This window comes from Vidua macroura, chromosome 14, assembly GCF_024509145.1.
Source record: "Vidua macroura isolate BioBank_ID:100142 chromosome 14, ASM2450914v1, whole genome shotgun sequence".
Classification (NCBI taxonomy): Eukaryota; Metazoa; Chordata; class Aves; order Passeriformes; family Viduidae; genus Vidua; species Vidua macroura.
Window position 1 is genome coordinate 2,597,528 of NC_071584.1, and position 23,515 is coordinate 2,621,042.

General features: G+C 44.4%; 1 protein-coding gene across 2 annotated transcripts in view; it reads right to left on the reverse strand.

Moving 5' to 3' along the window:
* The window catches only part of AMOT (angiomotin), a 60,123-nt gene that overhangs the window by 23,371 nt on the left and 13,237 nt on the right, over window positions 1-23,515 (reverse strand). For both annotated transcript variants that reach the window (XM_053990264.1, XM_053990263.1), the window contains exons 2-5: window positions 11,693-11,858; window positions 9,378-10,296; window positions 2,498-2,951; window positions 950-1,094 (exon numbers count right to left, since the gene is read on the reverse strand). In XM_053990264.1, coding sequence (XP_053846239.1) covers window positions 950-1,094; window positions 2,498-2,951; window positions 9,378-10,249 — 1,471 coding nt within the window. In that variant the 5' untranslated portion in view covers window positions 10,250-10,296; window positions 11,693-11,858. The remainder of the gene's footprint in view (window positions 1-949; window positions 1,095-2,497; window positions 2,952-9,377; window positions 10,297-11,692; window positions 11,859-23,515) is intronic.

Here is a 23,515-nt window from a genome sequence, read left to right on the forward strand (position 1 = left end):
TAAAACCCTAAAAACAGCTTAACAGCTCTGCTGCTCCAAGCTGCTAGAAATTTGTATAAGTCTGTGAAAACGAGAATGAAATGTTTATGCTGTGTTTTATTACAAATAAGATTATTTAATGCAGGCTTTGTGTACAGTACTGGGAAATGTATGGCTTTACTCCCTGGATGCAAAACAATTTCTGGGAGTCTTAATAAAAGACATGAGGCAGTGACAGCATGCAGGACAATCAGAAGCCTTTCTTTAAAAAATTAAGCTTACAGTTTAAACAACTGCTTGTGCACCTTCAAAAATCTCAAATTGCAGATGATTTCCGCCTTCCAAACTAATGCTTTAACTTTTACCCCGGTGAGGTCAAATACCACTCAACACCACTCTGCTGCCAGCCGTGAGGCTGCCTCAGCCTCTTAGCAAGAGCCAGACACCAATAACATCTCACTCTGGAAAAGGAAGGGAGATCCAAAAAACCAGATGCCTACATTGATAAGGAATGACAAGACCTTCAGGAAGAACAGACACTCTGCAGTTTGTATGTCAGTGCAAAAAGGGTCACTGGACAGGAAATAAAGTGAACGTGCCCGGTGTGGGATTAGGCAGTCAGCAAAACCTCTTTCCATTTGTGTAAACTGAACAAATTGTACAAATTGTCTCTAGGATATAAGACATGAGAGAATTCCAGGCTTGCATCTGGTTTATGGTATTTGGCTTATCACATGTTTCTTGTCAATGAGAAACAGGCTGGAAATGAAAGACTACAGCCCTCTCCTAAACCTGTCTTTTCCATTCCCCCAGCAAGTGCTTAAAATCTCTGACTACTGAATGCATCTGAGTATCCTGTCATATTCCAGTCATGTCAGACACTGAATTCTGCAGCAAAACTCTGTCCTGCCAAGTAAGCATAACAATAAAACCCCCCAGCGTTGAAGAACAGAAGTTTTACTTCATTTACCTCTTAGATCCCTGTTGAAATCATGAAGCCTACGAATTTCTCCTTCCAGTTTGTTTCTCATGGCTTTTTCCAGGGCATCTCGCTTAGAGGATGATTTCTCCAGGTTTTTGTATGCCTCTGAAACTTGCTGAATTTCTGTTTCCAGCTGCAGTGAAAGTGAAAACAAGCACTTATATTTTTCATTAACAAATTTCATTGTCTCAGAGAGGAGACCACTTTGTCTCAAGTGTTCTTTATTGAGGGAAACCTACACTTATACATTAAGTAAAAGAAAGCCTCAGGTCCGTGGTGAATCCCTCTTATAGAAAGAGTACCACTGGTGAATAATTTTGCAATAAAATATGCTTTATCCTTCCTTTCAGGATATGCTGTATCCTTCAGTGTAAAGCTTCTCTGATCATCTGGAGCAGATCCTCTCCTAACTCTCCTTACTGGGCATGATTTGCTATGGAAGTGTGGATCCACACCATAGCAAATCCCATCAGCACTGTCTACAGCAAGTGATCAATAGGGAGGTGGAGAGAAGTGCATTTGTATCCTTTTGTCATTATCAGGAAGCTGTCAAACAATTCTCTCAAGTATTTCCTGGCCAGAAACCTTCCAAAAAAATACAACCAAATGAACATATGTCCCTGGTAAGAGGTAACATGGGGAATAATGAGTGTGGAAAGCCACACTAGTCACCTGAACTCAAAGACAAGCAGCCACACAATTTTCAGGCCCCAAACACTGCTCAGTGCAAAGAGCACAGCAAGGCCCACAAAGTCCTAAATTGCTAAGTAGCATCAACCTTGCCACAGCTGCAAGGCAAAAGCAAAGCTGACCTACTGCCCAGCTTTAAACCACTGGTCATCAAGGTGTTATTTCTGTGAGGCAGCATGAAAATACCTCCACATATGCACATTAATGAGGGGTCTCACTGGGGTATTTCCTTTTAAATGTCTTAGCATCATTTATTCTGCTTGTTCCATAAAGCCAAAGGTGGCAAATAGCTGGGTCCAAATCAAGACATTAAGTTTTCATGGAAATTGTGTGGTGTTGAGAGAGGGACAAAAGCAGTGTTAGTCCCAGTCCTGCAGTCCAAATGTCTTTAGTGTAGCCATGGCAGCACTACTTGCCCTGCACACTGTGGTGCCAACCAGTTTTGTACCATGTCCCCTGTGCCTCCTTGAGTGGCTGTGGTCTCGTGCCACCCCAAGCAGGCCCTTCCTGCAGCTCTGAAGTCTTTTTGGGAAAATGAAACCTGCTGCTATCCTGGACAAGCCTTAACTTAGCCAAGCAGTGAGCCTCTTCAGCAGCTGAGGAGGATGTGCTTTTGAGCATGATCAATGAACTGTTAGCAGAAAACTAAAGGCTTTGATGCTATCTTCTGCCAAAGTTAAGCTGATGCCCAAAGGCACAGGACACAGACTAATCAATCTGCATACGAAAGACTTTACAGTACATAATCAATCCCTTCAGCAAAGGAATCCAACAGTTGCAGGTTAAATGATTCAATTAGGGACTGGAGCAGAGACAGGAGAATGCCTGAATTCCACAACCACCCACCTTCTGCAGCCTGGCCACTTTCTCATAGCACCCATCCAGCTCCTGCCGTAGGGACCGATTCTCCTCCGACAGGATCTCCACCATTTGCTGGGCCCTGGACACGATGGCAAAAGGATCTACTTGCATCTGCTGGTAGGGGGAAGGGATCTGCTGGGCCCGGGGCATCATGGAGTAGGAGTCGCCTTGCTGCTGCTGCGGGCCCAGGAAGGGCTGGCATAGTCGGTACAGATCTCCCTGATGGACTGGGTTGGACAAGAAAGGCTGCTGGGTCCGTGGCAGAATGCCAGGATCTGCCTGGCTGGGAGTCAGAGGTTGCTGGTGCTGGGAAGGGGACAGCCTGGAGGGTGGCGGAGACTGGAGCAAAGTCAAAGATCCCAGGGATGTCAAGGAAGAAGTTGGGCTGTGGTGGTGAGGTGGTCTCTGTTGTAACTGCAGCTGCACATCTGGGTTCTGCCTGGAAAACAGAGAGCACAGGCTCCATCACAGTCATGCAGTGGAAAGGGCACAAACCCAGGGACAAGGTGTGTAGCTCCTGTGCACAGGTCTTCCCATACAAAAGGCTCAAGTGAGCCTTTCTTCCATTTTAGAAGTCTGTTTTTAAAAAGCATTTCAAAATCAAATCTTTAGCAGAAAATTTATTCTAAGGGCACGAGGATGTTTCCTCTTGAGATTATTTTTTACAGAAGTACTAAGAGAAAGTGCATCAACAACTGCTGGCCAAAATTATTTTTGTAACTTTTCTCCGCACTTTGTGGATAAAACTGCTCAACTAAGGACTGCTAGGAACAGTCTCTTTTGTTCTGGCCTTAAATGTGCCATCTGTCATCAAGAAAACAATTAATTTTCTTCTGCAAGCCAGGATAGAGAGTTGAAAGTATTGGCTAAGCTTGATGCTAGTATTCCAACATCACTGATCTGAGCTTTCTGAAATATCAATCAATAAACTGCAGCCTGGTTAAATGAGACAAATAAAGGATCTGAAAACCAACCTAAGAATCAGAAGCAGCATTTTCATTCCAATCTGCCCTGTCCTATGCAGTATGTGTGTTTACTGCTCCTAACATTAACCTCTGCAGGCTATCAGAGACATCTAACAATCGATAACATGCCTGAGTCCACCACAGAACTAAATCCAAGCTACACCCTCTCACATTTCCCAGGCTCTGGAGATCCCCAGCTCAACTCCTGCTGCATTAGCCAAGTAAGAAATCTCCCTGAGAAGACTGTGTGGATTTATCATGCTTGGATGACCTCAGGAGGCAGGATTTGCTTTCTCCTCCAAAAACATTCAACCTTTAACTTTTCTGGATGTTCTTTATTCTAACAGTTGAAGTCCCTCCCTCTCCATGCTGCAGCCAGTCTCTTCTTCAGCATGGAACTCAGGCCAGAGCAGACCCAGCCTGGCAGCTCAGCGTATCCTGAAACACTCCTGCTGCTCTGACAAAATTTCCCACCCTTTGGGATGCACTTCAGTCCTGCAGCTGAAAAGCACACACTGTTGTTCCACCTTGAGCTGCTACAAAATACCTCCCTGGCTGCCTTTTATCCCAGGAGGGATTCCTGCCCTGCAGAGGATGGACAAGGCAGCTCACAGCATTCCCACAGCACCAGGAGCCTTGGAGGAACTGACAAAAGTGAGCAGGAAGCTGAGCTGGGAGCTGAAGGGTTACACAAAACGCTTCTGAGCCCAAGTGCAAACACTCAGCACCATCCTTCCTGCTCTCCAAGAAAGAGAGAATCACTCCTCGTGCCCACCGCTCACACCTGGGCATTACTCACATCTGGCAGCAGCGCAGGGAAGTTCAGCAGCTCTCAGCCCAATACAGGGTTCACTATTTCAGCATCATGCCCTTCATGTCTCATTGCCCTGCTTCCCAGCAGAGAAACCTCCAAGCTCCCGCTCAAATTCCTAACTGGGGAAACAAATCTAGCCTTTGTTAACTAAGAAAAAACAAAGAATCACTGCTCTAGCTACTGTTTCTCTCCTTCTCACATTCAGGTGACTGTGGTCCCTGCCAGCAGCATCATTTCAGGAGCTGTATCTCCCCAGAAATGATCATTTGCAGCATGAGGATTTCAGGGGTCATGCAGAAGAGGGATGTGCAATTAATTTTCTCAGGAATGTTCAGTTTAGTAGCAGCGATTTGGTTCTTCTCCTCCCAGGGGGGCAGCTCTACTTATTGTTGCACTGATTTCATTAACTTCATTTGCCAGTTCTCATAATGAAGAATGAGGCAAAACCATCACAGGCCATGCTCAAAGTCACCTGGTTTGTCTCAGGTGGTTTCCAGCTGCTTTCTTAGCTCACCCAGTTGTGTGCAGAGTTAAAACTTTACATCCTCACAAACCACTCATCTTCTTGAGTTCATTCTTTATCTATCACCACAGCTCTGCTTTGATGTTGTAATCAATTAGGGAATAACCTTGCTGTGACATTTCATCTGTGATGACCTACAGAGTTAGATCAAAAAGAAATATGTTGCCAGTCTGCCTCATGGTGCCAAAAAACAATTGTCAACCTACAAAACTCTTTTCCAGTGTGAAAACAACTTGGAGCAGTTACTCAGGGAGACTGGTGTCAGTGAGTTAATCTTATAAGCCTCATGAGGATGATTTAGATGCCAATGTTAACAATTTGAGGTATTTGACTAAAAACATCTTGTTATTCTGTCAACAGAGACCCAGTGGCAGAACCTTGCCATCCTAAGCACCAATGAAACAAATAAAATAATGGTGAAAGAAGCACAACAGCAGCACTTTAATTCTGAAGGGCCATTGGAACTGACATGCCTTGCAATGATCTTTTTTTTTTTAAACCTATTGTAAAGAACAACTCTAGGAAATCATGGCTGAGTATTTCTAAACAGGATACATTTCCAAGAATTCCAGCATCTTGGCACTCACATCCAAAGCCTCTCATAATCTTGAAATTATACCAATTTTGTGAGCTCAAGCTAGAACATGAGAGCTTGGAGCCTCTGGTTCTGTGGCATTACCAACAGCATTAGGGCTTCCAAAATGTCAGAAATGCATTTATATTCCCAGCAGAACGAGACAGCACAGCTGGGTTAATATATCCTACCTTCAAAAAAAAAAAGATATTTAAAAATCCTAGTAACCTCACAGTGACACCAGCCTTTTTAAGATCTTGCATGCAAACTTTTACATACACAAAGAACTTCTTGGCATTCCCACTATTTACAATTTTGTCTTATAAAATACTTACATACATTTTGTGGGTAAAAAATACCTGGTTCTGGGATTTCTTTATATTAACAAGAGAAATGAAGAATTTATTTCTCTGGTAAAGCAATTTTGGGCTGAGAGAGTCAGAAAGGTAAACGAACACAATTTGGATTTTTCAAGATTTTTATGCTACACTTCAAAATGTAAAGGTAAAAATGACTATTGGTGTCACTTAACAGTATTGCTGATAAAAAGGTAACAGCAAATTCCCTCCATGAGAGAATGAGTCCTCAGGTAACCCTGCAATAGCAACCACAATTTTATCTGAACCATCACTTCAGAAAAAAATGTAGACTCTCAAAACACATATACAACAAAATTACACAATCTCCTTCCATTTGCCTCAGTGTCACAGAGACCTGAAAAAACCAAATGCAGGGGGAAAACAAAACTCAGAGCAATTATCCCCACAAGTGTTTGGGTTTGAAAGCATAACTTTAAGGGCCACTTCTCTGTGCACCCCACAGGAATTTCTGCTCTCTGGCATGGACCAGAGGAACTGCACACAGGCCAAGTACAAACCTGGATTTATGGCTCTGCAACCACAAGGGTCACCTCAGCTCTTCGGGCAGGAAGACAGAGACAGGGAGTGAGGGCAGCTCTGCAGCCATGGGGTGCCCAGGCTGCCAGGACAGAGGGTCACACACAAGGTCTGTGGGCAGAGCAGCACAGTGAGGAAGGCAGAAGAATGAAGGGACCAGGAAAGGTCTCTGGCTCGTTAAGGTTTTTTCTAATGCCTTCCCAGCTTCTCCTGCCTGTTTCATGTTCAAGAAGCTCCAGTTCCCCTCCTGCACAAACCAGGAAATGCTGACCGCGGGAGGGAGCAGGCTCCACTCCATTACACAGCCGACATCAAACCCAGGAATTTTTGTTCTGCTGCCCAGTCACACCTGATTAGCCCCCACTTTGATGCTGCTCAGGGGAATGCAGTGCACAGAGCGATTTACTAATTATGGGACAAATTCTGCAGACCTCCCTCTCAAAAACTTTCTGTGAAGTCAATGGGATTAATCGCCACAGCAGGAGCTCAGTCACTTGGGCTCCAGACAGAGGATGGCACTTGAATCAGAGAGACAAGGAGCTTCCTCTGCACCCAAAATGCATCAGACAGGGAGCTTCCTCTGCACCTAAAACTGCATCAGACAGGAGCTTCCTCTGCACCCAAAATGCATCAGACAGGAGCTTCCTCTGCACCTAAAACTGCATCAGACAGGAGCTTCCTCTGCACCCAAAAATGCATCAGGCAGGGCTTCCTCTGCACCCAAACCTGCTCCAGCCCTCGCTGTGCTGCCACAGGAGCCCTTGCAGCCCCCAGGACACGGAGCCCAAGGCACTTGTGCTCTGCTCTCAGACTGGAGAGTTGTTTTCACAACCAATGCTAAAGTGCAGTTGAAGTGTTAGGGAGAGAACTCGATTCTGGAGCTTCACATGCGGCCAGCCCTCTTACAAACTTTCTTTAAAATTTCCAAATAACAGCAGAGATGCCTCCGGCATGCCCGGTATTTACATTAAACCAGCATCATTACCAACAAACACTGTTCCCAAACTTACACCGCCCAGGAGCAGGTGAGGCAAACTGTTTGCAGACTGGTTTAAACTTACCACACAGCCCATTCCTTTCCCAGACTGGGGAGGGTGAAGCATGAGAATGCTGTGAATTCCCCAATGTTTATCTTGCTCAACGAGTTTTATTTAACCGCATCATTAGGTCACCCTCAAATTCCCCCGAACAATGAGGGGAAAAACCCACAGAAAAGGGTGTGGCTTCGGGAGCAGAGAGAAGGGGCTTTGTTTCCTTGACGCACAATTCAAAAAATGCACACATTTACCAATCCAAATGAATCCCGATAAATGCCGAGCCGCGGTGCAGGAAAACTGGAGACGGCAAGGACGCTCCTGGTGCGAGGCAAAAGCTCTCCCCGGAGCTGTTTGCCTTTAAAATCCCCACACCATCACCCAGCTGCACCTTTAGCAACACAGAAGGTTTCTTGTCTAAATGACAGTTTCTCTTACAGCATGTGGGAGAGGGAGGGGAATAGAGGACTCACTCCCTTCCTTTGCTATGCTGCTCTGTAATTTATGGATTAGTCTTGCAATTGTTCTACTGCTCCAGCATTTGCCTGCAAAGGAAACTTCTCCTCTGTGCAGCTATTTAGGTTAAAAAGTAACCTCATTAGATTCCTAGTGCTTTGAAGACAAATTTCAGTTGCTTCCCCTACTGGAAACCTTGCCAGCTGAACCTTTCTCCTCCCCCTCCTTCCCCCCACCATGTTCTTTCAAAGCAGCCAGGATCCATCCAATACAGACAAAAATCACCCTGTCTAGAGGAGCTGACTGTTGGCGTGTTTTCAAATACCTCTCCCTTGAACAGCAAGCAGGCTACATCTCACTACATATAATATAAGGAGTATTTCTGATGCAGCAGAACCACCGAGGAGCTGTTTCCCTGTCCCATGTGCACAGATGTTTGAGGCCTTTGAATTTGCAAAAACATTTGCAACGAGCTTCTACAATCATTACCCCCCCCCAACCCTTTACTTCCCCTTTTCCTGGCCTCTTTATTATTTATTTAGCCAGATCAAAGGGCCTTTTCATCAGGCTTGTATGCTGCTGAAGTCATTTCAGATCACAAACAATGGTGGACAAACTCTGAAAATAGCTCCTCATAGGGCTCGGAAGGTTCTGAGCAGATTCAAACTCCCTAAAGCTCAGACTCTGCTCCCAAATAGTGACTGGTTTCTTCATGCTCCCCTCAAAATGTGCAAACACAAATTCACAGAGACCTCTCATTTACATCCTCTTGTTGCTCCTCTGAATTACCCTTTTAGCTTCAAAATGAGGCCAAAATCATGACACCAGATACCACCTGGTGTCAGGCAGAGATGAGATGGTACAGGTACAGGTAAAGTAAAGCTGGGGTTTTAGCCCATCTTAATAAAACTTTATCTTCCCACATGGACATCAGTGTTTGGCTCAAGCCAAATCCAGCTCCTTATCTAGAGGAACCCAGAACAGGCTGAGATGTCAAACGATGCAAGAAAATGAGCAAAAGCTGAACAAGCAAGCCTGGGACGAGGCACAAAGCATATTCCATTTTCCTCTCCTACACTTCAGTCCACTGAAAATAAAATTCTAAAAGCTCTGCAGGAAGCTCAGAGGTGATTTTTGCTACCTGCACCATTATTGCTTTCATTCACTTTCTCCTTACCTATGTGATGACGTTTTAAGAAAAATCTTTTGTCTGGCAGATGTAATTAAAGAACAACTTAAGTCTTGCAATAAGTAACTGCAAGTTTCTACAGTGAATCACCATAACTTTGGCTTTTGTAGCAAAGCTTTTGTGAGGCTCTGGAGCCTCAGCATTGAACTTCCCCATACCATAAACTCAAGCTGGCTTGTTTTGGATCTTTTTTGGTTTTTTTTTTTTTGGTAAAAGAGCATCAGGCCTCTCTAGTCAGCTACTGAAGCAGGTAACAGTCCTTCCAGACAGTCGGCAGCTGAACACAACGTGTCATCTCACATAATGAAGATGGGGTCTTTGCTGAAGGAAAACCTGCCTCAGGAGTGAAGGTGATGGACTGAGTTTTATTTCCCCACGTGGCTGTCACGGGGTTTGTTTTAAGGTCTCGCTTACCTGACTGAGCCATACTCGGGGGGATGCTGATACCTCATCATAGGCCCATCAGATCTTCCCTGCTGGCTCATGCGGTGGTCACTATAGAAATGCCCCGAGTCCTGAGGTTTGCAGTTCATAGACGGGGTGGACACGTTTTTGTAAGGGTACTCTGGGGGAGGCCCCCGCTGCTCCATTCCTTTCATGCTGGGCTGGGAAGGGGGCTGCACCGAGTTCTTGTAGAACTCATTGGAGCCAGAATTTTTGTAAGGGTCGCTGGACTGCTGGGGAGAGAGCGGAGACAGCGGGGAGAGCGGCGCGCTCGTGACGGGCGCGTGGGCCTTGACCCCGCTGGTGGCCAGGGACAGCTGCATCAGCCTCTCGCTCAGGGAGCGCACGTGGCCTTGCTTGAGGTCCTTCAGTCCTTCGTCCTGGTGCACCTTCCCCGGGCTCACCCGCTGCACCGTGGGCCGCCCTTCAGTCCTCATCTTCTGGTTGGTGACGCCCGTGACGTAGAAGGCGGCCCCGACGCTGGCGTGCGGCTGGCCCCGGAAATACTGCGACTGCACCTTGGCCTCCTCGTAGGTCGGGAGGTCCTCGCTGTTCTGGAGCCGCGGCGAGAGCTGCTTCTCCATGATGCTGTTGTCCACCTGTATCTCCTGGCCCTGGGGCTCCTGGCGGGCAGCATGAGTCACGAGCTGGTGGTCCTGGGAGCTCAGCCCTTCGTTCTGAGAGGCCGGGCTGCCGGTGCTGCTGAAAGGGGGGGCATTCCCTGTGGCTTGCTGGTGTAAGGCGAGAAGGTTGCGGTTGTCATTTGGGTTCCCGTATCGGAGCTGCTCCTGCAGCAGGCGCTGTAAAACTGTCGTAGCTGCTTGCTCTTCTGAATTCCTCATCTCAAACTGTGGTGCCTTTTGGGTGGAATGTAAAAGCTGCCCTTGACCTAAGGAAAGGAGACACGGTTATTAGCGCCTGAGTGGATTGAGGGAGAGATATTCGGGAGCAAGGGCTTGAAATACAGAAAAAAAGCAGGTTAGATTACCAAAGGTTCCCATAACAATGGGGGTCATCAAGGCCCATGGAGACCTAAGAAGGACGTGCATGCCCGGGGGGCAAAGCCTCAGAAAGGTGATGAAAGGTGACTTGAAAGTTTATAGGCAAATCAATCTACTGCAAGCCGTAGGGATGCGTGCCAAATACCTCAGACAGCATCTCGGGCAAAAAGGAGACGTAGAATTCACAGGATGATGGTAAAAATGCCTGAAACCTGTTTGCTTTATACTTGGAGTTACCAACAGTGAAATACACTTCCTGTATTTGTAGGCAGACAAGGATTGAAGTGTGAAATCAGCAACTTGTCAGTTTTAAGGGAAAGAAAAAAACAAAAAAGAGGCCCATTGCGATAGCATATGGTTCAAAAGAAGTAAAGAAATCTCAGCTTGGATAAAGCAATTCATGAATACCTAGTTAGCCAGCAGGTTTTCAGAGTTATGAAATGCCCACAGTGAGATCAGCACCCCTTCTCCCTGCTGCAGCAACTCCCAGGCACGGTGCAAGTGAGGACTCAGGAACTTCCTGCTGTACAAAGGCAACCAAATCCTCACACATCTAAATACCCTCAGCGGAATGCATGCAAATGCAAGGGGAGGAAAAAGAGTTGTCTGATCTAAGGAACAGAAAAAGCCCTCTGAGTGGCAGGAAAAAACACTGCGTCCCAATGAGAGAAACACAAAGAGCCAATGTCAGGCACATCCTAAGTACAGATTAAGCCAGTGACCAACAGCAATTACATTTTGCTCAGTCTCCCAGTGGAGTCAGGAGTGTGTCATGGAAACTCAGGCCCATTGGCCTTGCCTGAGTTGAAATATCAAAAATTAATGATACCTTGGAGACATGTAACTGAAAGCAGAGCTACTTTTGAGCTAGAACAGCTCAGAATAGACAGGAAGCCTCATTGGCTGGCCAAGCTGTGGCTCTGCCCTGACAGCAGAACACGTGTTGGCATTCTAGCATTTTCTTTTGCCACTTTTTTCTGTATTACGTTATCTCTTAGCAGAAGGTAACTTGTTCCCAACAGAGTTTGTTCTGTGGCAGAACCAGGAGGCCTGAAGGGTCTGCTTTGTGCTGCATCTCCACAACCTCCCTGTTTGCTCCCTCAGACCAGCCAACCCCTGCAACACAAGGACTCCCACTGGGCACACAAAAGCCTTCTGCAAATCTTAATGAAGAGAAAGTTAAAATCCACCTCATTCCAGGCTGCCCACCCCGGCAGGAATTCAGGCCCTGTTAGCTGACCTGGAATGTGACTCCTTTGAAATCCTGTTTGAAGTGGCACATACCTTTGTCCTTCACTTGGAGTTCCCTGGTAAGGAGGAGCAGTTCTGCCACATGGGGGGACACACTCAGCCTTCCTCCTGCAAACCCAAGATCTCCACTCAGAGATGGCTTCAGGCTCCTCTTCAGCAGGCCAGATCACTTGATACTCTCCTCGCTCCCAAAATAATTCTGAGGAAAGCATTGAAAACATAATTTTAATCAGAGACCCTAGAAATTATAAACCTTGGCCCATATTTCAGATTTTCCTTTTGCAGCTTCTTGTTTTCTCCCAGAGCCCAACAATTTTGATCCTTTTAGGATGAATGAACCCCCGTGTCCCCAGCAATCTACTCCAGCTGCTGCTTTAATCACGACCATTTCTGCTCCAAGATTAAATGTTGCCAAGTAATGCTTTGTCCCATCTGTGCCTCCAAGTGAAACAGTGATTAAAACCCGCTAATTCTTTAACTCCATTGTTTTATTTTTTGCTCAGAATGAAAGCTACAGCACAGATGAGGATGCCCTGTGCTTATGGCTCCTTTGCCAGTGGTGCTGAGTATTTCAAACTGTGTCAGCAGAAATCCTCTGCCGGATGGTGACACTGTGAAATGCCTGATAAACTTCAACACACTGTGCCTCAGAAATGACTGTGAGAATGATCAGTTTGTGAATATTAGCTTTATTTTACAGACTGGGAAAGTCAGGGGAAGAAAAGGACACTGACAAGAGTTTATGCCAGAAATACATTGCAGAGCACAGCTCTAATTCCCAAAACACTCTTTAATTACGTTACTTTTCCCCTTCAGAATATGAAGCAGTAAAGAAACTTTAACCATTGAGAGGAGAGGCAGGAGAATACAGAACAATGTGTATTTAGGCATGTTACAAGAAGCAGTTACTGAAGGTGTCCTAAAGAAAAAGGCAAGCAATGCAAAAGATGTGGAACATATTTGTGCACTCAATGTGTTCATACTTTAAGGAAAGGCAATGAAAACAGAACTAACGAAACTAAAAATATTCATTGATACTTATAATTTAACTTAATTTCCTGGAATGTTGCAAAAAATAAAGCGAACAGATGTAGTGAAGGAATGCAGACGTGGATACTCCTGTCTCTGACTTATTACGGCACAAATCCACACCCAACAAAAACTATCTCAGATCTGCAAGTTAAATACTTGAGGTGTCAACAGCAATTTCAAGGCACATGAACAATATCTAAGGAGAGAACAAGGCAGTGTTGTGTGGTGTGGTACTTCAAGATGGTGGTTGAAAAAAGCAGCTAATGTCAAATTCTTAACTGGTGACTTAGCTCGAGAGGGATATATTGAAAACAGCTGCCAGCAAATATGCAGTAAAGAACCTTTAAACCAGGCATTAAAGATAGCAGATAACTAGAGCAATTTCTAGCCTCTTTTCCAGTGTTGCACAACAGAAGTTAAGGATTCCTCATCCCCCTCACACCAGAATCATCACTGACTCTTCTTTTTATAATTTTTTTTAAACCAAGCTGCCCTGAGCAACTCTTTTTATTAGAGCATAAAAAGGCTTTTATTATGCAATATGATGCTGCCTTTCCACCAAAAGATTTCTTTTGTCTCAACTGGAAAAATCTAAGGAGGTGGGGGGGGATTGTTTATTTTTTTAATACAAAGATACAATCCAGCTTGAGATTCTGCCTCTCTGCCTTAAAGATTTTTTTCAACAGAAAAATCCAATCTATGCATGTTTAACTCCTTCAAATGCTCCAGGAACCATTTCACATGCAGAGCTTCACTCCTCAGCACTACCAGCTCATTCTGCTGAGCTGATGGAGGGAGGGCACAGTTCACACTCAAAACATTTGCTGGAACTGAATACTACTAATTTTAGTGTGGGTATAAACTAGAAATCAACCTGGAAACCCAAAGCAAAAGGTGGGCTGACATACAATATGAAGCTATTCTGGCCAACAAATCCGCTTTCTTTAAATACCAACTGGTAGCCAATTTTTTCCAGTTTTATCCCATTATTTTTAATTAACAAAGAAAATCTTGTGCAACTAACTTGGGTGGCAGCATTCCTGGAATCTGCTCTCTGAGCAGGCTGGAAACTCCTGGCAGAACCAGTGAGTTAACTTTTCTATTAACGAAACACAAAAATGAACAGTACAATCGGTGCTGAAGCCCATGTGTTATTTATTTGGACACCAAACTCTATTTTTTGTCAGGCTCTTCCAGCAATTTCGGTTTTCACTGTGCCAAAGATGGAAATTAGTGAGATGCACTGGAAAAGTTGTTACGATAGAGCTGGAAGGAAATTGGGAAGGTTCTGTAGATACTTTGAACAAAAATATTTGGGGGTTCAGCCTACATCTATTATGATTGATAGGGCTGAAACCAGACTGCCAACAACTCTGCCAAACTGTATGGATTGGAGGGTGAACTTTCCATAGCCACAAAGCCTAGAAACACCTTTTCCAGTGGTAAATTCAGGTTTAGAGCAAATCTCATCCAAGCAACCACGATGAGATTTCCAGGCTGAATCAATTTTGCAATTTGCTCCCAAGCATTGCAGCTCTATCATCTTACACCTCATTCTAAACTCTGGTCTGAAATTACTCCTGGCAATTTGAGGGAAAAGCTCTTGAGGAGACATCAGAACCTAGAACTGGTAGAACTAACACAGGAATTGCAAATAATGCTTCACAATGTTGAGATCAAGAATGGGCACAAAATGGGAGTAGTTTAGGTACTATTTAAGGCAGAAAAGCCTCATGTTTGCAGGGCATTGTGTAAAAACCCAGTAGCTGAGGCTTCTGACTTAAACATCATGTAATTATGCACAGGAACCTTGCCAGTCCCTCGTGAGGAAGGAAGATTAATGAAGAATTTAAAATGATAATACTGCCAGCCTGTAGGGAACCAAAGCAGCACATTTCTGTACAGCATGCAAATATTTTCCAGCATTATAAAAATAAACAAGCTTAGACAAGTGAGCGACTCACCAGTGTTTGATGAGTGGCTCTAATGCTATAGCTCAATTAACCTGCATGGAGCAATAATAACCTCACAAGCAAGGAGAAGCATCTTTCTTTAGCTTGTGAAACGAAGAGGAATGCAAGAGTCCCTGTGAGGACAGCCTGTGCATACTTGCCCAGAATTACTGCTTAGCCAAGGAGCTAATTAGCTTACACATCAGGTGGGATGGGAACAGGTTCACCACCTCGTCAGGGCTGCAGTACAGTTAAGCACTTTCAGTTTTACTCCTGAGTTTTGTGTCACTCACACCTGAAACAATCCAGTGACAGACTTCAAACTCCAGCAGCAAATTCTGTAAAGCAATTCTGTGGTTTCTTAAAGGATGTGCTCGTGATACTGCCCATCCTGCCTGGCAGCAGGGTACAGGATTCTAGGTAGATGAAGTTTTCAGCTGTTTTATAGGTGCAGGGTTTTCTTCAGACAGACCTGCACTCTGTAATAGAGGAGGGGACAGGAAACACTGTGGAAAGGACCAGCTGTGAGGTCCCTGGGCAATACTCCCATGCTGAGTCACCCCTGGGTAATGGAAACACTCTGCTGCTCCACGGCCCACGCAAACCCCAGCAGGCTGATCCCTGATCCTGCAGAATTCACTCAGCCTGTGTTGTTGGAACCATGGCTGTTCTGCACAAAGGCTCACTTTGGAGTGGTTGGACATCAGGGACTCAGAGGTAAGGTCCCAAATTATTTAATGAATAGTGGAGGTTATCACTCAATGCTCTTTGCTTCCTTTCAGTCCTACCCAAGGAGGAGGAGGAGGAAGGGAGAGAATACACACCAGGCTAGTCCTGGAGAATAAAGGTTCCCAACGTCTGGCGCCAACACCCAGACCTGCAAGGCAGCACTCAACAAGTCCCAGCGTTGGGAGAGCGCTTTAGCACCTGCTCCTAAGCAGGAGGAGGTTCCAGACTCCAATCATAAACACCTCCCCAGCTCCCATTCAACCCTCCGGCCCTGCCTGCCTCCATCTGCTGCCCGTGGCTCAGGTGATCCCGAGGGTGGCACCAAGCAGGTGCATGGAGTGCTGCCAGCATTACTCATCTTCATTCCAGAAGGGCAGAGTCACCGGGTAAACAAGAAAAACTTCCTTCTTTTAACGAAAAACAAGAACAATGTCACCCGGAGGGGGGCAAATAAGATGCATACCCATTGTATTAGATCATCGTGCTACAGCAAGGAAAGGCCAGGAGAACAACCAAAGACTGGTCCCGGTTTTAACAACTCTCCTGGACAAACTGAGTCCACCTGAGCAAGGATTAGACTGTCCCTAATCCTGCCCCTTACACACTCCTGTCACTGGGACCAGGCATAGGGAAGCCTGGCAGGCTGAAGAAAAGGCAGCAAGTTGCTTGGCCTGCCTGGAGATAAATAAGTCAAGGCATCAACATGGGAAGATGCCCTCTAAATTACATCTCAAAGGAAAAAACTGACAAGACCTTACTTGACCTTTGAATTACTGCTCCCCTCACTAAAAAGTATCAATTTCTTCACAGGGAAGTTCCTATAATCTTCACTAACATAATTTAGGCTTTATATTACAAAGGAAAAAAAGAATAAACACAAAGCCCGGTATAAATAGGAATGTGTAGTGGCTTTTAAGCATTTTGAAAAGAATGCTTTGGGATTTCAAGTTCCTCCCTAAAATTTTAAAAGTGACAGGAGCAGGACGATTTATTCTGAATATACCAGTCTCATAGAAAAACCAGCTGTTTTTATTGAGAATATTTCTACATGAAGACATCACACCACTCAATTACCTAAACTGTTATGCAGCACTACCTAACACTGCTCACACATCTGCAGAGTCACAACCGTTTAGGGCCAGGTACTGCCATTTCTGCATAATTAATGAAACACAAATTCCAGCACCAAGATCTCACCTTTTAGAAGTCTTCTTGCTAAAACCAGCTCAAGCTCATGCAGCTTTAGCCACACCAGGTCTCATTTCAGAGGGCTGCCTCCCAGCACAGAGCGAGCAAGATTCATCTGCCTCAAACTTCAGCGATTCCCAGTTATTATCCTTGCAGAACTGGGGAATTGCTGCAAGCCCAAGCTGCAGTTTTAATTCAACATCAAGCTTTGTTTTGTGTTTTGAGAATGCTCCACTTCTCGCTGCTGCTGGCACTCAGGCAGCGCCCTGCTTCTGTCGTCAGCAGCCCCTGTCCCACAACTATCCCAACTATGCCTCAGCACCAGTTTCATTGCATTGTGTGGTTTCTCCATTCCTTCCCTGATTTAGTCCAGGCCTCTCCTCAGGGCTCTCAGATAATGAAAACCATGTGAGAGTAAAATGTAATCTTCAAACACACAAACCAGTTTCATGTGCATTATCAGAAGGGAGCAAAATGTTGACAGTGCATCATTTGTCCCTACAGATAGGATCAGACTCTTTTAATTGCTGCTGAGATTAAAAAAAAAAAAAAAGATTGGAATCATCATCTACATTAAAAATAAAGTCAAAATTTGAAGCTAAAAGCTTAAGCAGTCCTGAAAACAATGGAAATACGATCCTCAAAGATATGTATCCATTTTGTGCCACCTTAAGGTAGTTTTTCCTCATATGTCAGTTGTGACATCCTGAAAATTTATATCATAAGTTGACACAAATAAAAAAATGTAGGTGGAGGAGGATGCAGGGAAGAAAACAACCACTATGGCCTAACTTTAGCATGGAATTTTCTGGCTTTTTCTAGCAATACCACAATTTAAACTATTTTAAGCCCCCATATGGAGGAGCTCTTCTTATTTCAGAATGCTGTTTCACTGAATTTAAAGGGAATCAGAACCACAGAATCCAGAAAGCAGGCAGGAATGGCCCCTCCTTTGGTCTCAGGTCTGTCTTTTTTTTTTTTCCTTTAGAAAAAGAAACAGCTAAAATACAGATAAATTGCCATTTATAAGCCAGAGATGCTGTGGCCCAAGGAAGGGCACAAACCCAGTGCACTACTGGGATAGCCCAACACCACCAAGAGATCTCAGTGGGTACTATGGGTTAAAAACATGAATTAAAACTAAAACCCTACAGCAGATCCAGCCCACTGCATTTTTAGACAGCAAGGATGTTATAAAAGTGGTTTTGGTGTTGTTCTTTTATCATAACCACCTGGGCTTTCCATGTGCTCCTTGTAAAAAACCTTTAATTACCTGTAAGATGATTAATTGAGCCTCACCACCACACTGGGAGGAAGATATTACTCCATTCATTTTAGCACAGTGGTGACTGGCTAAGTCCTGGCCTACAATGATGTTTTTTGTTGCCACAACTATGTCACTCAGGGAATTGATTTCTTTCAATGCGAGTATTCCAGCAACCACTCTAAAACAGATGCAGTTACAGTAGGAAATAATTGGTTTTAGGTGTATTGCTTAGGAAACCTCGTGTAAACCACACCAGCACAACGACTTCTGCCTTGCTAATAGAAACTTCATCACTGCTAGGAAGATTTTCTGTAGTAACAGGAGCAGCAAGCACAGATCCTGCCTAAATGGATCACGGATGTTGGCACCCCAGGACTTGTGCAAGGAGAAGGCAGAAGAACCTTCTGAGTGTTTTCTACAGCTGGACAAGATACTTCTGAAAAGGATCCTCAGCAGCTGCAGAAAAATAGTTAAAGATTCAGAGGCCTAATGAAGAAAATTAATTTCACTGAGTGCACAGAAACCAGAGGTAACACACAGCTCCTTGAGCACAAATCCAAGGTGATTAACTTTCCCTACTCCCCCTCAGAGCTCAGTCAGTGCCAGCAGGGCTTGTGCAGGAAATGCACTCAGCTCTCCCCTGCCTGAGGAATGCAGTGCCGGAGCCTCTCCAGGCAGGAAAAGCTGCTGTCCTGGGTCTCCCAAGGGAACACATCCTGCAGTTTGCCCGCCCCAGCACCACCCTGGGCCCTGACCTCCATCCCAGCCTTTTGAGACTGCTCCATGGAAGCTCCCTTCAAATCCCCTGAGCAGCAGAGGATGGGGCCAGCAGTGTCCCACACACAGCTTCTATTGCCATCCCTGCTCCCCCAAATCAGAAATCCACTGGGCTTTCAACACATGCTAAATCCACTCTTCTCCCCAGCGGTGCTAAGCTTTTTTTATAAGTTCTTCTTTTCTAAAGAAGATCCAAGAGCTCCACACCCAATCCCAACTCGACAAGAGCAAAAGCTGCTCTTTCTCATGTAACTTTGGAGGGCTCTTTTCTGCCTACTCTCCACAGATCCCTGATCTTACCCAAAGGAAGGGTGGAACAGGCTACGTAATGGCTTTTGGTCTCTTCTACCTTCATCATTTACAGTAAAAAGTGTTCCAAATTTGTTTTTACCCAACACAAATATCAGCACTCAGCTGTGATGACTCCAGAAGATTCCAGATTACCACCTCCCTTGTGCACCTCCACAGGCTGTCCCAGGATCCCAGACTGGTTTGGCTTGGAAGGAACATTAAAACCCATCTTGTTCCAACCCCCCAGCACAGACAGGGATGCCATCTCACACTGGTTTTAAGTTCTGGCGCTCCAAAAATACAGAGGAGGTTTCAGCTTTGTTTCTTTTCAGAAAGACAATGGGAAAACAAGAAAGATATATTTTCCCAAGCCCCAGAACAAGACAGGCTAGCCCCAGTATGAAGCAATCAAATTTGTTTCAGCTGAATACAGAACCACCCAAATTAGAATAGCAGGAAAAGTCCACCAAACCCTGATGGGAACAAAGTCACTGAAATGTGGAATTACTTTCCTTGAGGGTTACAGTAAGTAATCCTAATATATTAAGTAATTCTTTCAAAAAACAAGTTGTGTAGAGACACAAAACATTTTAAAGAAAATTTTACTGTGACACAACTCTTAGACAAGGTCTTACAAATGCTACTTAATTCATTAAACAAAATCCTAAACTGGCTTAATTCATAAACATTCATATAAGAGAACTGTTCAACAACATCTTGGTCTACAATTGGACACTGTAAGTGCTTTGCTAATACAAACAAGCCTTTAAAAACCAATTTTATTGGATCAGCGAACTTTTTTGTCATTTACACAAAGTCTGGTTCTATACTGTGACCAGTACTGATGAGCCTTAGCCCAACAGTGGTTACCAAGGAAAATGACCAAAGACCTCTCCAAACTCCCAAGGAATTTCAAATATTTAGTATTTAAAAAAAAAAAAAAAAAGTTATTTTAAGCTGAGACACAACCAAACTAGACAAGAGTCATTCTCAGAGAGGACGAGAAAGCAAAAAAGCAGCAAGTCTGAATGGCAGCATTTATCTCTGAAGCCCTTCTGCAGGACCAAGAATGCAGAGTGCCTGCCAGGACCAGAGGAGACACTCAGCTATTGGGAACAGGAGGGAGCCCTCACTTCTCCAGGGCCAGGCAAGCCCTGTGGGAGCTGCCCAGGACAAGGGATGACACATCCAACAACCACCACGAGGGATGGCCACAGCTCCATCCCAGGGGAGCCTCCAACACGCGTTCTTCCTGCACCTAAGCTGAGCACCTCACACAAACCTCTCCATTCTACTAAGACAGGGTTTTAAAGCTTTGAGGAGTTTGCTTCCATAGGCCTTTGAATTCTGTTCTCAGGGTTTTTTTTTTTTTTTTAATTCATATTTCATTTTCTATTCCTATTCACTCTTCATGCACCAAGCTCCTGCTGACATCAAATGTCTGGTTTGCCCTGAATGGCCATTTATACACAGGTATGTTTTAAATCTATTCTTACTTTAAAAATTACATTCAAGTGTCCATGTAAACACAAATTCCATCAACCACGAAAAGCTCCTTTCACTTACAGGCATAGTAGGCAAGTAAGAAAAGATTATATTGCGTATTTAAAAATTCATTGCTCCTAGGAACAACTTCACACTATTTTCCCCCAAAGTCGTTGGATCTTTTTCCTGTCCTGAAGACAACATTTCAAGGCTACTCTGGAGAGCCAGGTAATATGCAAGATTTGGATATCTGCTGACTTTAGAGCTCTCCATGCAGCCCATTACTTTCACATGGACACAGTTCCAGTATCAGCTTTTGGAAAGGCTGAAGGTATGGCCATGGAGGCTGCAGCATGAAGTTCTTCCTGTGGCCAGCACTGCATTCCAGAGCTGCTTGGGAATACACTCTCTCCTGTATAAAAGGGTTTAACAACTCCTGCAGCCAAACTGGACTCACAGGGCACATAGGTGCCTGCTCTTTCATAAAAGACAATGATTTAAGTCTACAACATGATGCTGCTGCCACATATGGGGCACGTACAGAGAGAAGATAAGGCACCAGGGTATGTGGAAGCCTAACCTAGAAAGTACCTACTCATCAGAAAGTAAGAAAAGCAGAGAATTCCTAAAAGGAATGAGCTTAGAGAAATAGGTTGTGGCCCAAATTCAACACAATGGACTAAATCACTTTGACAAATCCTCTAGTGCTTCCTGCAAGTGTATAACCCCAGCAACAGGCAGTTTGGAACACTTCTATGAGGAACCAAGTCCTCTCTTGTATTTCAGTGGACAGAAGAGGAGAAAGAGAGCCTGGACCTTATTGCCAATCCCCAAGAATGGCTGTTCTCACACTTTTATAAACACTTGGTCTCCATGGAAGGGGGATACCTAGCAGCAAACATTGGCAACCAAGGACATTCCACTCCCACTATATTGTCCACAATGGCAAGAAGGGAAAAGAAAAAAAAAATCCATAAGGCTGCTTTGATTAGGAACCCTTTGAGAGGACTTCTTCAAAAGTGAGTGTCTGAAAATACCTTGAAATGTGAGAATGTGCAACAACAGCCAGATGGGGGAAAACAGGCATCTTACTTTATTCTGAAAGCATTTACACTTCAGTCCAAAGTGGGAACATCCATTAATCCAAGAACCTTTTGCCAAGAACAAGGTCATCATTTTTTTTTAATTCACAACAGAACCCAGCACACAACATATTCTGCACCAAACAGAGAATCTCATCATTTACAGGTGTTTGGAGCCAGCTTTTAGTTTAATACATACTCTGAACTTGTAAGAATTTTATTATACTGGGTTTTGTCTTCCCTGCAGGTCAGAGCTCTGCAGCTCTTTAAAAGTCACTAGTAAGAATGAAACAAAAAGTGCACAAGGAGTTCTGCCCCACAAGGGGTATAAACAGACAAATTCTTTCACTGACAGAAGTATTCATACATTAACACACTCTTGGACTGTTGAGAATTCTAAAATTGAAGACCTATTCCTGTGTATACATTAATACAACAATCTAAACCAAGCTCATATTTTACTCCACATTAAAAAAATTAAGCTTTAATGAGCTCAAAATTTCCTTGAGCTGTTTGCTCATTGCAGTGACAGTGAGCCCCAGCCATGGAGCAAGGCATCATTGTACTAAGCCCTAGGAAGAATTAAATGGTGCAAGTTGTTCTATCAAAATAACCACCAAAAAAATATATAAATCACATTACACTCAACTGGAAACAAAAGGAAGGGTTAGAAGTGGGAGAAGCATTTATGTTCTGAGAACTTGGGGGTTGCAAATTCTCAATTTCACTGTCATGGTTAGGAAAACCTAGCAGCAAACCAATGCAACCTTATTTCTAAATAAACAAAAAGATTGGTCAATCTGCTGATGCAAGACAGACTAAAGAGAACAAGAGAACTATTAAATTATCTCCACTTCTGGGATTCTGGCTATTCTTTTGCAAAGTGAATGGCTTATGCTAATCAGGATGCATCTGAAATGCATCATTCAAGCCTTCTTGTGCAAATACAGTTCTTATTTATCCCAAAAGATCCCCACCAGCTGGCAGTGTTTGCATACAATGTTAAACCCAACCTCAAGAGCCCATGCATTATGAGTCATTTTACACTTAAAAACATTAGTTCCCTTCAGAGTTCTCCAAGACGGTGTATCCCACGAGAAGAATTTTAGTGGAATTCAGCAATAATACACTATGTTACCATCCAACTTCCTCTAGCACAAAGAAGTTACAAGGTTTCTGTTGTTTGGTGGGTTTGGTTTTTTTTCCTCCTAACAGTGCTTTTCCTCCAGAACATCTCTGGGGAAGGAACAAAAGGATTTGCACCAATCCCTTCTACATGAATCAAATATTTATGCTATACCCTCTTGAAGCACTTTCATCTAGTAACCTATGGAATGTGATCTCCTGACCTCAACACTCAGGCACGTCTAAATCAGCTGCCCTTTGAGCTGTATTAGAGGCCGCAGAGAATTTTTATACATTTGTATCACAGGCATATGAAAACCTTGTGGCCCAGCTGTGCCACTCTCTGCTACAAAGCATTAGTCCAAAGTGTGCTTCGGGAAAGGGGAATGCCTTGACTGTCCCATGTTTATGGCACAATCTGATGCTGTGTGTCACCAGGAGCAGGCAGGATGATGAACCATGCTATCAGCACATTAACCAGCCAGCACAACTGAAATTCAAGTGTCATGGCAAACTCCAAGCCCACGCCACATGGCCCACTCTGCCTCCAGCCTTCTCCCCAGGGCAGCCAGCGTTGCCTGCAAAACACCTCCAGAATCCAAAAGGCAAAGCGCTTGTGGGATGAGCAGGCACCCCATTTCCTCCATCTGGAAATCCCACCCTTTCCTCAAGAATAATAAATCATTCTACATTGTCTTTGTGGCTCCCAGGAATCTTTGAAAGATGGGGTTATGTTGCAAATACGTGTCCTGGAAGTAAAAGAGAGGGAGACTAGGTGTCCCAGATGAACCTGCAGCTTCCACTACGGCACAAATTTTTCCAGGGTCAGCTCGTGACCCTGCTCCTTCGAGGAGCAGTCACTGAGGTAACCCTGGTGGAAGTTTGACCCAGAGATTTAACAGGGTCATGGGCCTGATGGTAGGGTTCA